Below are 16456 nucleotides of genomic sequence, written 5' to 3'. Positions count from 1 at the left end.
GGTAGGTTAATTGGATCCTGTCTAAATTGTCCCTAATATGTATGAATGTGAGTTAGGGACCTTAGATTGTAAGCTCCTTGAGGGTAGGGACTGATGTGAATGTACAATGTATATGTAAAGTGCTGCGTAAATTGACGGCACTATATAAGTAACTGAAATAAATAAATGTGAGCATCAGAATTGGACCAAGGAGCAATGGAGGAAGGTGGCCTGGTCTGATGAATTACGTTTTCTTTTACATCATGTAGATAGCTGGGTGCATGCAAGTCCATTACCTGGGAAAAAGATGGCACCAGGATGCAGTATGGAAAAAAGTCAAGCTGGTGGAGGAAGTGTGATTCTTTGGACAATGTTCCATTGGGAAACCTTGGGTCCTGTCATTTATATGGATATTACTTGACATGTACCGCCTACCTAAGCATTGTTGCTGACTAATACACCCCTTAATGGAAACCGTATTCCCTGATGACAGTGGCATCTCAGCAGGATAATACACCCTGCCTCACTGCAAAAATAGTTCAAGAATGGTTTGAGGAACACAACAAGCTTGAGGTGTTGACTTGGCCCCCAAAATTTCCAGATCTCAATCAATTTCAGCATATGCAGAATGTGATGAAGATACAAGTCCTATCCATGAAAGCCCAATCTCGCAACCTACAGGACTCTGCTACCGACAGCTTGGTGCCAGATTCCACAACTTCAGAGGTCTAATGGTGTCCATGCCTCAATAGGGTTGTTTTGGTGGCAAAAGGGGGACCTACTCAATATTAAGTGGGTGGCCAAAGTTACGGCTAATCAGTGTGTACATAGGAGCTTCTGCCAAAATCTTTATTACCCTCAACTCCAAGCCCCTTCCTCAGTGTTGGAGAGGTTTAAATAGACCTCAAGGCTTTTGCCTTCTAATGATTCAAGAAAAAACGGTTTTCAAAAACCATCTCTTTCAAGATCCATCTATAGGATAACTATTTTAGAGTATTCACAAATATGAAAAGATGTTTCTACCAACAAAAAAAGAAATAGGGGGCAAACATAGCCACTTATGCAGAAACTTCCTGCCTGACTGATCTTTGAGGTATAAAATCAATCATCGGAGTTGGATTCTTTCTGAAGGATCATAGTTTGCTTAGGGCTTCTTTACCAAATAATTGTAGCCAAACCTTTGACCAGAAAACATTTACCATACACCATGTTGGTGTTTGGTCTGAAGAACAAAAGAAAACACAAACAGACAATGCCTATTTTTCCACCATTAAGGACTGGAGGTTCTGCAGTTTGCAGTCAAACATCAGCAAAGTTGAAAATATACATGACAGTCCTATAGCAAAACCATTAAATGGCCCCCTGTCTTTATAATCTCCCATTACAAAGACAAGTCCTCTAGTAATATAGAAAAACTGCTTTTTTACCAACGTGTATAGAGTTTCCTATATTAACATACACTCTGTATATTTTGTCCAAACGTATTTTTCAAATGTAAATGTACTTGCATATATCGCTGTGTACTCAGATGTTGCTGGGCCCCATATCATTTATATGGTCTGCTCTGGCTATAGTCATCTTCTGTACCATACTCATGTCTCTCCCTGGTAGCAGTACATGTAAATTAATTAAACCCCCCCCGACTGGTGGCAGCGCATGAAAATCCACTGAAATTCCAGGCTCATTCAGGGCTTATTGCTTGTATAATGCTCACAAATAGACGGTCAACTTCAAGCCATGCCCCTAGATCCACTGAATGTGCAGAACCAAGACAGCATTCTGGTGTGACAACAATTGTTTTTTTTTAAGTACCTATTCATAAAACTTTGTTGGTTTGTTTAGGATAGAGAAGTTTTGAAACCTCTGTCAGGTTTTATTGCTGCCTAAACGCCCTTTGAGATATTTACTCTATTTGTGCTGGAGACCATTGCTACAAGGACAAATTGGTAGGAAATCCAAAATTTGAGTTGGCAGGGGGAAACCTCCCATTGGAGACACCTGTTTTAGTTGCAACTATGAAAGGTTTGAGGGGGGTATGAGGGGTAAAGGGGGAATCTCTCCAACACAAGGTGAAATAAAAAAATAGAACACCACAAAAAACTGCGCTAGGTGCTAAAATTCTGTACTCTGTACCACAAAGGTCCGTAAACGCAAACAATAGAAGCACTCACAAATACCTCAATACCTTGGTATGTAAAGATTAAATTCCTCTTTAGGTGTGTTGCACTAATGCATACTCATAACAATCCCATGTTTCGATAAATCATAACTTCATAAATAATAGTGTACATGTCTATCCGTGAATAATAAAACCAATGGTGCACCATTTGGTACATCTTTCCAGCCCTCTGATTGTGTACACTCTGGGTTTTGCTCTCTCACTTTTGGGCAGTTTAGCTTCACCTGGGACACACAGGCAGAGCTCTGTAGTCTGAAGCACACAGATCTGCTAGAGCTGAGGGGAGACACCAGAGAGCACAGCAGCTTGTCTAGGGACAGGGGAGAGGTGAGAGAAAGATGCAGTGCTGAGGTGGCACTGTGACGGGGTACTGCCAGTCCCTGCTAGCTGGGTCACAAACCCCCAATTGGAGGACTGTGAGATCTTACAAAGGGGAGTTTCCAGGGCATGGTAACAGAATTTTACTGCATGACCTTCCCTGCAGGTACTGCTGTATTTCATCCAGACCAGAAGCAGAGACTATTTGTGACATACGCTGAATATTGGAAGCACAGAAGAGTTTGCTCCTTTGTGATATCAGTCCTCTATTGCATGAAAGTGGATGCCTTTCATGCAAAAGAAGGGTTATTTGAGCACCTAGCCTGGTGGATCGAATTGATTAGCGCAATTTGACCTTTGCATTACAGGGTCTATCACTCTGGTAGGTGCATTGCGATGGTGGAGGTGTTCACAGCACTAGATGGTGAAAGCATGTGAAGTTTGATGCACCATTGAATTTATTATTCACAGATGGACATGTGCACTTTTATAATTATGGACTTATGATTTACGAAACATGGGATTGTTATAATGGCTATGCAATAGCGCAACACCACAGAACAAAAAAACTGAAGGGGTGCCATACATTCCTACGTTATCCATATCCGGTTACATGAGATTATAGCACTTTGTATACAATGTTTTCACTTTAAAATATTAAATCTCTTTTCCATACAAGACCTCCTTCAGTGGACCAAAAAGCTCAAAAACATTTTGAATAATAGATACGTTGCAGTCTTGCAATTTGGCCTGCAACTTTACCACAGCAAATATCCACAGCAGTTATCATATGTAGTGAGATTGCTGTACAAATATTGTTAATGCCTTCAAAACACAGCATAGTTAAATCCCTATTGATTGCATGACTCATACAAGCCTAAAATTTCAATATAGATGACCAGACTGCTGTAAGGACAACATATTAGTCCCATGGAATTCTTTCTATGGCATTGTGTCAAGCCTGCAGTCTAACAGCTACAGTGGGGACGGAAAGTATTCAGACCCCCTTAAATTTTTCACTCTGTTATATTGCAGCCATTTGCTAAAATCATTTAAGTTCATTTTTTTCCTCATTAATGTACACACAGCACCCCATAGTGACAGAAAAACACAGAATTGTTGACATTTTTGCAGATTTATTGAAAAAGAAAAACTGAAATATCACATGGTCCTAAGTATTCATACCCTTTGCTGTGACACTCATGCTGTCCATTTCTTCTGATCATCCTTGAGATGGTTCTACACCTTCATTTGAGTCCAGCTGTGTTTGATTATACTGATTGGACTTGATTAGGAAAGCCACACACCTGTCTATATAAGACCTTACAGCTCACAGTGCATGTCAGAGCAAATGAAAATCATGAGATCAAAGGAACTGCCTGAAGCGCTCAGAGACAGAATTGTGGTAAGGCAACAGATCTGGCCAAGGTTACAAAAAAATTCTGCTGCACTTAAGGTTCCTAAGAGCACAGTGGCCTCCATAATCCTTAAATGGAAGACGTTTGGGACGACCAGAACCCTTCCTAGAGCTGGCCATCCGGCCAAACTGAGCTATAGGGGGAGAAGAGCCTTGGTGAGAGAGGTAAAAAGAACCCAAAGATCACTGTGGCTGAGCTCCAGAGATGCAGTCGGGAGATGGGAGAAAGTTGTAGAAAGTCAACCATCACTGCAGCCCTCCACCAGTTGGGGCTTTATGGCAGAGTGGCCCGACGGAAGCCTCTCCTCAGTGCAAGACACATGAAAGCCCACATGGAGTTTGCTAAAAAAAAAAACACCTGGAGGACTCCAAGATGGTGAGAAATAAGATTCTCTGGTCTGATGAGATCAAGATAGAACTTTTTGGCCTTAATTCTAAGCAGTATGTATGGAGAAAACCAGGCACTGCTCATCACCTGTCCAATACAGTCCCAACAATGAAGCATTGTGGTGGCAGCATCATGCTGTGGGGGTGTTTTTCAGCTGCAGGGACAACTGGTTGCAATCGAGGGAAAGATGAATGCGGCCAAGTACAGGGATATCCTGGACGAAAACCTTCTCCAGGACGTCAGACTGGGCCGAAGGTTTACCTTCCAACAAGACAATGACCCTAAGCACCTAAGGAGTGGCTTCACAACAACTCCGTGACTGTTCTTCAATGGCCCAGCCAGAGCTCTGACTTCAACTCAATTGAGCATCTCTGGAGAGACCTAAAAATGGCTGTCCACCAACGTTTACCATCCAACCTGACAGACCTGGAGAGGATCTGCAAGGAGGAATGGCAGAGGATCCCAAAATCCAGGTGTAAAAAACTTGTTGCACCTTTCCCAAAAAGACTCATGGCTGTATTAGATCAAAAGGGTGCTTCTACTAAATACTGAGCAAAGGGTCTGAATACTTAGGACCAGGTGATAGTTCAGTTTTTCTTTTTTAATAAATCTGCAAAAATGTCAACAATTCTGTGTTTTTTCTGTCAATATGGGGTGCTGTGTGTACATTAATGAGGAAAAAAAATGAACTTAAATGATTTTAGCAAATGGCTGCAATATAACAAAGAGTGAAAAATGTAAGGGGGTCTGAATACTTTCCATCCCCACAGTATATTTACAGAAGGCTTGGAATTACAATTTTAGGTTAACCTGCTGAAAAAATATTCAGTATATACAAATGACGGGTGAGCATATAAAAGGAAAAAAAGGCAACATATGTAAGCAATCTGTAATATTTGCGCACTAGGTAACTGGCTCTATTTATAACAAAATTTGATGTGCAAATGTCACAACTGTCAAGAATAATCCCTGTAATGTGCCTAATATTCCCATTTACTTCGACTGTCTGCTCCATATAGTGGCCATAACGCAGTATTTTCCTGACTGAGGCATTTAAGGAAAATACTATATCATTGCCACTAGATGACTTAGACTATCAAAGGAAATAAACATATTACATGGATTACTGGCAATGGCTTTGTGACTGCGGAGACCTTGACACGTTCATTTTTTTTTCTAAATAGACCTCAACGGTTTTGAAACCAATACTTGTGTTGTAAGATAGGGTTCATAAGGCATTCTATGCCCACTGTGTCGTTCATGAGATTACTCTACAGATCCACTAAACAGTCTATTTATTATCTGGTTGCAGGAAAGTCATTCTTCTCAAGGTCAGATTTTTTTCTGTCTTCTTCAGTTACGATAAGCTACTGAAAAGTTAAACTATATGTCTGGAAATGCTAATAATTTCTCTTTGATGTAAATCAAGTTGTAATTTTCACCTAAAGCAGTTCCACACTGGGGAAACCGTATACTATTGATCAGTGCCAGGCTGAGTGACTTTACCAGTAAGCAGGCACCCCCTCTGGTGTTGGCAGATCCATGGCACCCTGGGAGCAACACTACATTCCAGCCACAACTACAACAAATGTAATAGCTCCTGGTGTCAAAGGGAAAGAAACTCATCCTTAACTATATTTGAGGTAGCAGAGTTATATTTTCAGAGTAGGCTCTTTCTAACTGCAGAATAAAAGCAAACTTTTTAACCTTATAGTGCCCTATAGCTCAAAAATATGATGTAAAATGAATGGAATGGCAAAGGATTTCAAACATTCAATGAACAGTCCCAACTGGGACCAAATTGTTCCTGACAAATAATTCCTTTTGATTCAAGTATATAAGCCTGGAGCCTTTATCACTCATTTTAAAATCAGATGGAAATGCATTATTAACAAATACATTCTGTAATGCGAAATAACGTGTCAATGTGAGCAGCGTTCTTACTCTAAGCGTAGTTATTGTGCATGGGTCACGCAGCCTTCCTTCTTCATCTTTCAAGTTATAGCCCTCTGGTCTCTTGTCACGCTCGCTGACTTTCCATAGTTTTACAGTTTTGTCTGGAAAAGAAAGAGAGAAGTACTTACAAAAATGTTAGGTATTTTAAACATAAAGGAAATTCTTTGCGTTTTCAGGCAGAAAGTCCTTCAGCTCAAACTACTTAAAGCTCATTTAATAACTGTAATGGCATGCAACAACCAAGAGCAACTGCATATCTGCCTTCATCAATATTGTCGGATGAGCTATTGATTTCTGATTGGCTGCCATTAGTCTTTGCCGATTACAGCTTTTCCGTATTATGTAACAAAAAAAAAAATACAAATATCAAGTGTAAGCATGTCTTATCCCTCAATAGCAACAATTAATCACTTTTTCATAGAGAAAACTAACTAGAACTGTCCCTAGATACAAGCTTTAGGAGAAGAAAAACAGACTTAAAGTGGATGTAAACCCAATGTCATCCTTTCTAACTACTGCCATAGGGGTTATCTATAAGGATATACATGCCTCCTGCATGTATCTTTACCTGTCAAATGTCTCCCCTCTGTCTGTTATGAGAACTGAAAAACTGCAGATTCTGTGGGTGGGTCTGTTATCTGGAGCTCGGTGGGTGGAGTCGTAATGTCAGTAGACTCCCCGCCCACCTCTACACTCCCCTTGTCAATATTCATTTTCTCCTGTGTATTTCTAACTGAACTTCTGCTATGATCTCTAACATCCAGTGAAAAGACAGGAAAGTAACCACATGACTTCAGCATGCCAAATCATGGTGAGGTGTGGAACAGCCAATCCTTGCAGAGCTGCTGAAGAAAGGAGTACGGGAGGGAATTTAAAAAATAATGCCTGTGTCTTAGGCTAGTGCACGAGATGTAAATCACCTGTCACTCACAGCAAGGGGGAGGATTTGACAAAGTTTTTCTCAGTTTGTCAAGAATTGTCTCACTGAACAATAAAAGAGGATTGCTCAGAGATGGATTAACTCTGTGTGGCAAAACTGGGCTCAAATGATAGGAAATCTTATACTCTACAGTATGAGATATATATATATATATATATATATATATATATAGATAGATCTATATATATATAGATCTATCTATATATATATATAGATAGATCTATATATATATATCTATCTATATATATATATATATATATAGATAGATCTATATATATATCTATATATAGATCTATCTATATATATATATAGATAGATATATATATAGATATATATATAGATAGATCTATATATATATATAGATCTATCTATATATATATAGATATATCTATATATATAAAATTTTTGGGGGTTTACATCCACTTTAACAATTCTTTTCTAAAAGTTACAAAAGTTGATTTCTAGCCAACCCTATGGGATTTTCCATAATGAAAGTGCACTGAGCCCCCTGATTTTTTTCAGATCAAACACAAATTATAAGCATCAACACCTTATTTAGCTTTCAACATGTACACTTTTGCTCTCCACTCTGCCCTACCATTTAGAACACACACTCCTCATATCTAAAAACTAAGACTTCAGTTACATTGAGGGGAGATATCCTAAGGCTGTATTCACACCTGAGCATTTTCAGCTCAGAAAAAACTTTTAAAACGCCCGAAAAACACCCAAGCTAAAGCCCATTCATTTCAATGGCACCTGTTCACACCTGAGCGTTTTGTCACCTGAAGCAAAAACGCCTCAAAAACGCTGTAAGGCTCAAAAAAAAAATCATGCTTCTTTGGGGCAGATTACAGGCGTTTGTCTGCTTTTTACATTGGTGACCTGTACAAAATCGCGGCAAAAATGCGACTTTGAAACGCTCAGGTGTGAATGCAGCCTAAAACTGGAGCACACACAATGTACTGCACCTGTGCATAGTAACCAATCAGCTTCTATTTTTTTTTTCTGACAAAGCTTTATTGAACAAGCTGAAGTTAGAAGCAGATTGTTTACTATGCACAACTGCACCAGATTCTATGTGCTCCTGTTTTAGTAAATCCCTACCATAGTGTCCTTATCTACATGTCCAGGGTGTGATAACTGATCACAGGTGCAGTACCATGGCAACTGCAGACCAATCACAGACTAAGATGGCAGCTTCCAGGGCTGTAAAGGATAGGAGGGTTTAGTTCCACTTTAACAGTCATGTTAATGATACATAATCTATATGCATTATTGCAGATGCCCCCAAGAACCATTTTGGCGAGTTTCATTCAACTAAAGTGTAAAAAAAAATCAAAAAAAAATCCTCTCATAACCAATGTTTAGTTTAGCAAACCTCATAAGCAAAGTGCTTAGCTGTGTAGAGAAGAACATGGGCCCTTGACAGGGAAGGTATTACAGTTAAGCATTCATTTTACTACAGATCTTTACTGCTTATGACTCTACCTGGAGGTTTATCTCTTTTAAAGGGTTAGTTCACCGTTACAAAAAAACTGCCAGAGCAGATAAGGGGCATCTGTAGATAAAAAACTGCGTGGCTTGCTATAGGTGTAGGCCAGTTACATACCTCCTGAAGTCTGGCTAGAACACTCCAAGGACATTGCCAAGTGAGGCTTAGCCAATACTGCTCACCTCCTTCATAATGAGAGTGAGCTCTCAAACAGTTACTGCATCGGGGGAGAGAGCGCATGTGAGCAGTGGCGGCTGATGCTCCATCGGTCCGGGGAAGCGACAGACAGACCTGACCACGGATGAACCCCTTCCCTCCAGCCTGCCACCCTGCACCAAACATATCCCGGGCTCTTAACCTTGAGCTGGCTCAGTGCCAGCTTCGCCCCCCCCCCCCACATCCCGGCCTGCCCTCTTAGTCTTGAAGCTGACCCTGGCAGGGGATGGGTACAGCAGGCACAGCACACAGGCATCCCCGGCTCTGTACTGAGATCCATCTGGAGGGAGATGACAGCCTATATACCTCCGTGGCAGTTGGTGGGTCAGGCTTCCCATGCATGACGTCTCCTCCCTCCTCGGCCAATCAGAACGCTTCTCCTTTTGGCACACAACAGTGCTCTGCGCCCAAAGCCCTTCCTTTTTTTGAAGCCTATAAGAGCCCCTGGCTCTAATCACGTGTTTAAAAAATCCTAAATTGGAATCCATGCGTCTGGCGCCCTGCATGTAGATTATGGGGGCCGGACACATGGATAGGGGAGGGGGGTGGCGCCCCTAATGGACAGGCTGCCACTGCATATGAGGGTGTCTAATTCTAAAAAAACCTCACTCCTGTGATGCTGGAGGTGAGCAGTGACCTAGGCTTTGATTAGCAACATCCTTGGAGTATTCCAGTCAGGCTTTGGGAGGTATATAAATGGCCCACATCTATAGCAAGGGCATTATGCAACTTTAGCCATTGCTGCACAGTTTGGTTTTCATCTACAATCACCCCTTACCTACATAGACTGTTTTTTTGTAAAGGCAGACTAACCCTTTAAGTGTGTTTACTTTATACTTCATTTATATTCCCCACATGATTCTAAAATTACAGGACTCAAACAAAAGGAGTGTTTTATTGCAAGTCTGCATTTCCTAAACAAAGCGCCGCTATTCCTCCAGATCATAAAATTTAAAAAAAATTTAATTAATATACAAAATTCTCTTTTTACATAACATCATAGTAAATCGTTGATTTGTCTCCTGCCCTGCTTGCCTGAACAAAGCCCCTTAAGGGAGCTCATACAAATGCAATAACACGGTACATTTAAAAAGAATAATTTTAACTTCCTGCCGATGCTGAAAATGTCACTCAGATCGTTGAGATAATATCTCTGTTAATCAAAAAACTATTTTAAAACTCAATTAACAGAACATTACACCATGTAATTAATCTGTATTCTCCCACAATGTGCCCCCCCACCTCCCCGAACATATTTAAGGGGACTGCGAATTGTATTAAAATGATCAATTGACTAGCTGCTAACTCACTTCTCAGAAATTCTAACCTTTCACTGCAAAGTAATTACATAGGAGCATATGTTTTGGAGATATGTTTAATCCCTTCACTGAGGAAGAACTCCGGCTGCTAGTGCAGGACTCCAGGATAAAAGGCAAACTGTGCCCCTATTAAAACAGGTCTGATAAAATGTGCAGGAGTATATCTGGAGATCAACGGATACTTTTTTTTTGCTTTGAGCATGTACTACTTTTTTATTTCCTCAACTGAAAAGTATTTTTAAAGCTAATCGCTAAAATCTTAAAAGCTTTAATATGGTAATGCAGTGTCAAAAGTCATTTTCAATATTTTTAAATCTGCAGTTTTCATTAATTCCTGGTGACCCTGCCATAAAAATGTCCCTGTTCAAGCACTTCCTGCTATAGAGTGACAAAATTTTGTTCAGGTTTCTCAACTGTTCTCTGCATTGGTACTCCATCACAAATGCTTTTGGTTTCAACAGACACTACGCAAGTATGGCACCCTGAGAAATGCCAGGGTGCCATTTCTCAGGGTTTCATACTTTTCATGCCAATTTTCAGCTATCAGCACTGTCACACTTGAATGACAATTGCATGGTCATGCAACACTGAACCCAAATAAATTTTTTATCTTTTTTTCATACACAAGAGAGCTTTCTTTTGGTGGCATTTGATCGCAATTTTTTTTTTGCTAAATTAAACGAAAAAAAAAAGACTTTTTTTAAAACAATTTTTTTTCATTGTTTGGTATACAATCTTGCAAACAGGTAATTTTTCTCCTTCATGGATGTGCGTTGATGAGGCTGCACTGATGGGTGACACTGATGAGCCAGGACTGGTGGGCACTGATAATCACGCTGTTAGAATGGGGAAAGGCATGCCGATACCTGGCTTGTGTTTACATCGTACTCGGCTGTATTTGAACACAGCAGATTACGTAGTAAAGAGCCACCGATTGGCTCTTTACCTCGATCAGTGATCAGCTGTGGCCTGAGGACAAAGTGATCACAGAGCGCACCGTGGCGGGCACGATCACTGGAGGGGGTCATTTGGCTATAGCGTGGTCGGCAAGTGGTTAAAACAGGGTGGCAATTTTTATGTTACACCATGCTTTAAGCCAGCTTTAGACAGTTCAAATCTCTGACAGTGCAGCGAGGACTGGCTGAGATTCGAACCATCTATGAGCTTGATCAACTTGGATACAACCAGTCTGTCAGATTTTACATGTAATTGTTGCTATTGTAGCCGCTAGCAGTAATCACTGGGTTCTTCCCTCTTCCCCCATCGGGAGATCACAATGGCTCCACAGATTCCCCCATCAAACACTGACTGGTTGCAGGAAAGAAAATCGCTCTATAGCCAGCTTTAGCAAACTAAATGTTAAAGTTATGGTTTAAATGTATACCTCTCCTAAAGTACCAAAGTGGTACAGGAGATAACTGCAGTGTAAACTGCAAATTAAACATTGACATGCACTAAAAGCCTACCCACTCAGTGCTTTATTTTTCTCTAGGCATTGCTGTAGTCCACCATACTACCGCGCTCATTTTTGTCATCTGGTGGTCAGAGATCTCTGCTTGAGATGCAGGACAGGAATCTCTAAACAGAACTACTAAAGGTTAAATATATGGTTAAATGCACACCAGATTTAGATTTAGAAGTCATGCAACATAAAGCAGTCAGGTGTGACTGAATTATACTGTCACACCAACTTGTTTTCAGGTGATGAAGGGGAGCTACTTAGGAAGATTACGGGATTTGGAGAGCACAAGGGGTCCTCGGTAATGTGATGATTGGTGCTTTTCAGGGTTCGGTAAGCAGGCAAATGATATAGGAATCCAACACTAAGATTAGAAAAAACTGATTCAGGTAATTTTGTATTTCACACAGCTCAATACTACATGACCAGAACAGTATTCTAAAACTATTTTAGGTTTTCTAAAAAAGCTGGGGAAAATGAACATATATAAATAATTCAGAACTTGTCTGGAGCTCAGTTTTAACCAGAACCAATAACGCCCCATAGCCAAACGATGGCTACAGCACAGCTCTCTAGTTCTGGGAGGGCATCCATAGATGCCCTTCCAGAACACACTTTCTGCACACTCCCTGGGGCATGTTCTGTGATCGCTGTAGCCTTTGGACAGAGCTGATCACAGATCGAGGTAAAGAGCCAATCACAGTGGCCCTTTACCAAGTGATCAACTGTGTTAAAAAAACGTACTGGTTATCAGTACTCTTTTGCTTATGTGCTGTCAATGTGCGAAGAAAGGAGATGCGATAACTGGCAAGACTGACAGGGAACATTTTCCCTGATCATCAGCATCACCTCACCAGTGCCGCCTTCACCAGCGCCCATCAGTGAAGGAGGAAATTTACTTATTTGATAGAAGATAGAAATATAAATCTTGAGATAGAAGAAATGAAGAACTGTGTTTAGATACCATCATTGTTGTAAAGACATAGAAACCGTGACCGCATATACATGAAGATACCCATATAACATGTGTTGTCCCAAGACAAATAGGTTTTCATAGGATATGCAGGAGTCATGCATTTATCCATATAAACAACCATTGTGTGTGATATTAATCAAATTTATATTAAATGTATTATATTTTGTACCGATTGCTGGGGTCCTTAACAATATAGCCATATATTCATAAGCCCCAATATATAGATAAATAGCCATTATAAAAGAAAACATTTTTCTTTTAACAAATAAGTTTAGAACACATTTTCTGTCTTCAGACACACCTAGTTGCTGAAGAAGATAATACCTGAATTCACCAGGTAAATCATTAGAATTCTCTAACCAATTGAGAATAAGCCAAACCTTCTGGGCTGAGCTTATGATAATTTTATGAGCTTATTGTCCTAGATGGTATAAAGGATGTGAGGGCCTTAGAGAGGATCACAGACCCACACGCCGAATACACCTCTAGACAATCAAGAAGTCTGCTGATATTTGACCACTTCCCATCTTGCTGGACCTTGTGACCGGAACCACTCAATGTATTTAGATATTGGCAGACATCTTCCCCTTTTAAACTGTTGGTAAGATACAGACCATACAAATCTTAATTATCTTTTCTCTCAAAATTACAGGGATTATATTTTATAGTTTATGTATTGACATTATCATATGCTGTATGTAGGGTAATTTATTATCATCTGCCCATATTAATTGTCTAGGCTGTGTATTATTGAAGCCGTGTTTGGGGAAATTCAGACAAACTTGTTTAAATCAATTTTAATTTCTGTGGTCCCAGGGAGAGTACAATTGCCCCATTCAATTTTAAGTAAGCTCTGTTAGTTTAATATTTCTTTCAAATTGGCAATATATTTCTGTTGACTTTGTGAGACATAATTTGGATTCCTTCCGGCCGGAGAAATTCAGAGGACTGTTTCCCCGAGCGTCAAGGGATATGGTGTTCTTGAATAGAAAAATATGTGCGGTAATCGCACTTTACAACAGTCCAATTTGGGCTCCCCTGAGTTAATTGTATTATTTAGAAATATTGTTTCGTTGCCATGTTGATGTTTTAATAATGTGTGTGTGAAATATCAATCACCAGAAATTCCAGTTCTGTACAACATTGTATAACTATACTCGTTAAGAAAGTCAAATCATTTGCTTATTAATTTTGTTGGGAGATATTTATGCATTGGTAAGAAAACCCCATAAATGAAACTCAGGAAAGGATTGTGGTATGTATTGATTATCTGAACTAGGTTTGCAAAATTTACCGTAAGGTTGGAGACACTGAAAAACAAAACACTGAGATCTTAATTAAGATTCCGTACCACACTCACAACAGGTTAGAGACCCATCTATGGATTAAACTCTATGCCACTTTGTTTTGGTTGAAGGTTTCTTATATACTATAAATTTCTGGATTTAAACATGATGGGCACTAAAGTTTGGATCGATCCAGTTTGTTTTTTTTACATATAATCTGTTTGCTCCATTGCCAGTATAGACTATAAAAAAAATGGCATTGGCTCTCTGTGCCTTTTGTAAATCTCATCAATGTCAACCAAAGGGAAGCCCCCCTATTGAAGCAATTGAAACATGTAGTAACCCCTAATAAAACTTGTTTCTGCTATATTAGCGATTGCCAGGTGTTTGCTATGGGATACCAGGTTACGAATTGCTGTATTAGTCTCTCCCATAATGAAAAAGGTCTAAGATTTTCCACAGCCAAGATATGCTACAAACACCTGCAAAAAATAGGGATAGAAAAATATGACACTCTATTTACTATAAAAATCAGAAGCAAATCTGAAGCTTACCATTTGTGGACAGCAGAAAATATGCAGCATTCTGCTGAGGAAGCCATCTTATTTTGTTTATTTTCTCTTCAATCTCTAAACTTTTCAAGTAATCGAATTCTGGCTCGTGGCTCTGGAAGGTGCTGTAAACATTGTACTCTCCTCTTCTGTGAGGCTGATTTTTGCTCTGCCAAAACAAAAAACAAACTAAATCTAGACATGTCCGTTAATAACACAGTAGGAAATATACTATATGTCCATATAGCCAATGTGGACAACCTTACAAATGGTTGAATACGGGTGTTCATCATTGAAGGGTATTGTTAACAGTTTGAAACCCAAAACTAAAAATGCAATATATTGCAGCTTACCAATTACATGTGGTGGCTGCATTTTTTAAGACCTTTTCCACTCTGTTTTTCCCTTGTGATCTGGCCAGTAACAGATCTCCTATTTTAGAGCGTCTCCACTCTGCATGAAGGCACACAGGGGAGTGTTATACACTAACAAACTGCACTCCAGCTAAAACTTTAAAGTGGTTGTAAAGTCATATTACTGACTTTGTCTTTATAAACCAGAGGGTATAGCCCATCTACAGTGTTTTTTAAAATAATGCTAAATACCTTATCTCACACCACCGTCATGCCCCCCCTCCACTCTCCTTCCCTAATCTAAGGAGAGCAGCAGGAGTGATTTCACTTTGACATCAGCCAGCAGAGAGGGATCATGAGACCGCTGAGCGTTGGTATGGAAAAAGGTATTTAGCATTATCATTTTTAAAAAACAAAAACATTGTAGTTTTTGTATTTATAAACAAGAGGGCATACAAGTCTTCGTTTTACATAATTGCAGAGAATAGTAGCAGGAGGGGAGAGGAGGAGTGGGGAGATCGACTCCCACTGACCAGGAAATTACAGGCAAGGAGGGAGGGGGGAAGAGACTCAGAACACATAGTGGGATGACAGAGGCACGTAAACTGACCACGGTATCCTGGATCAGCAGCCATGATTACCGTGGTCAGCACATACAGGGCGGACACAAACAGGCAAGACCAACCAGGTATTTTATAGAATAGGAGAATTAACACAGCAGAAGCTATATAAGATTTTTCATTAAAATACGTTCTATTTCTGCTTCCCGTACCACCCTATACACATTCCTTATTCTCTATTTTTCCTCCCTCACTTCCATTGCTTTTGGAAAGAGTAGTCCACATTATGGTTATGTGCACAGCTTTATGCATACTAAAAATCCCACAATTTTTTATACCCTCTGATCTTATTGCACATGTACCATTATTCTGTGTAGTACTGCAGGCATTGGTAGGTGGGTGGTGAATTGTAATGGGATGATACATGGGGGCACTGCGTCTTTGCATACACTTGTAGCCCATGTTGGGTAGTGGCCACATCCCCACATACCGTAGGACCATGAAAAATTAACACGGCTACCCTCTAGCAGAAGTCAGAGCAGAGGAGGTAATAAAAAGTAATTTCAAGATTAAAAAAAAAAAAAAAAAAAAAAAGTGTGGGATAGGGGTGGTTTGTTCCGATTTGCGTAAACTGACAAAGTGTTTCACATTTCTGCTAAGCGAACCTAATGATATTAAAAACACAATGGATTTAAAATGGTCACTTCCACCTGTTGTGAAGCAAACATGAAAGCTGCACGCCCCTTCTAAAAAAAAAATGCTAATTGCCTTGGTGTCTTGCTCATCTACAATGCTGTCATTCAGTGACTCGCTTACAAATGAGGACTTTTCTCTGACCTTCCTAAAGTGTGCACTGCCAATCCTGAATAGACAATGAGTGAAAGTACTGAAGCCAGTGAGTTTGTGCAAGAGCCAATCAACTAGCATTTTCAGAAGATCAGCAATAGCAGCCCCCTATATTTTATAATAGCTCTCTGCTCTGCCCCTCCACCACTCACTGTGCCAGCTTTGGAGGGGATGGTGTGGTGTGCTGAGAGGCTGAGCCAGCTGCTGGTCAGGAATCT

General features: G+C 40.0%; 1 protein-coding gene across 4 annotated transcripts in view; it reads right to left on the bottom strand.

Moving 5' to 3' along the window:
* Nucleotides 1–16456, bottom strand: part of PPP2R2B (protein phosphatase 2 regulatory subunit Bbeta) — a 600069-nt gene that overhangs the window by 97100 nt on the left and 486513 nt on the right. For all 4 annotated transcript variants that reach the window (XM_073620616.1, XM_073620617.1, XM_073620618.1 and 1 more), the window contains 2 exons: nucleotides 14483–14648; nucleotides 6226–6338 (listed from right to left, as the gene is read on the bottom strand). In XM_073620616.1, coding sequence (XP_073476717.1) covers nucleotides 6226–6338; nucleotides 14483–14648 — 279 coding nt within the window. The remainder of the gene's footprint in view (nucleotides 1–6225; nucleotides 6339–14482; nucleotides 14649–16456) is intronic.

Source organism: Aquarana catesbeiana, linkage group LG03, assembly GCF_042186555.1.
Source record: "Aquarana catesbeiana isolate 2022-GZ linkage group LG03, ASM4218655v1, whole genome shotgun sequence".
Taxonomy (NCBI): domain Eukaryota; kingdom Metazoa; phylum Chordata; class Amphibia; order Anura; family Ranidae; genus Aquarana; species Aquarana catesbeiana.
This window is presented reverse-complemented; position numbering and strand designations above follow the sequence as displayed.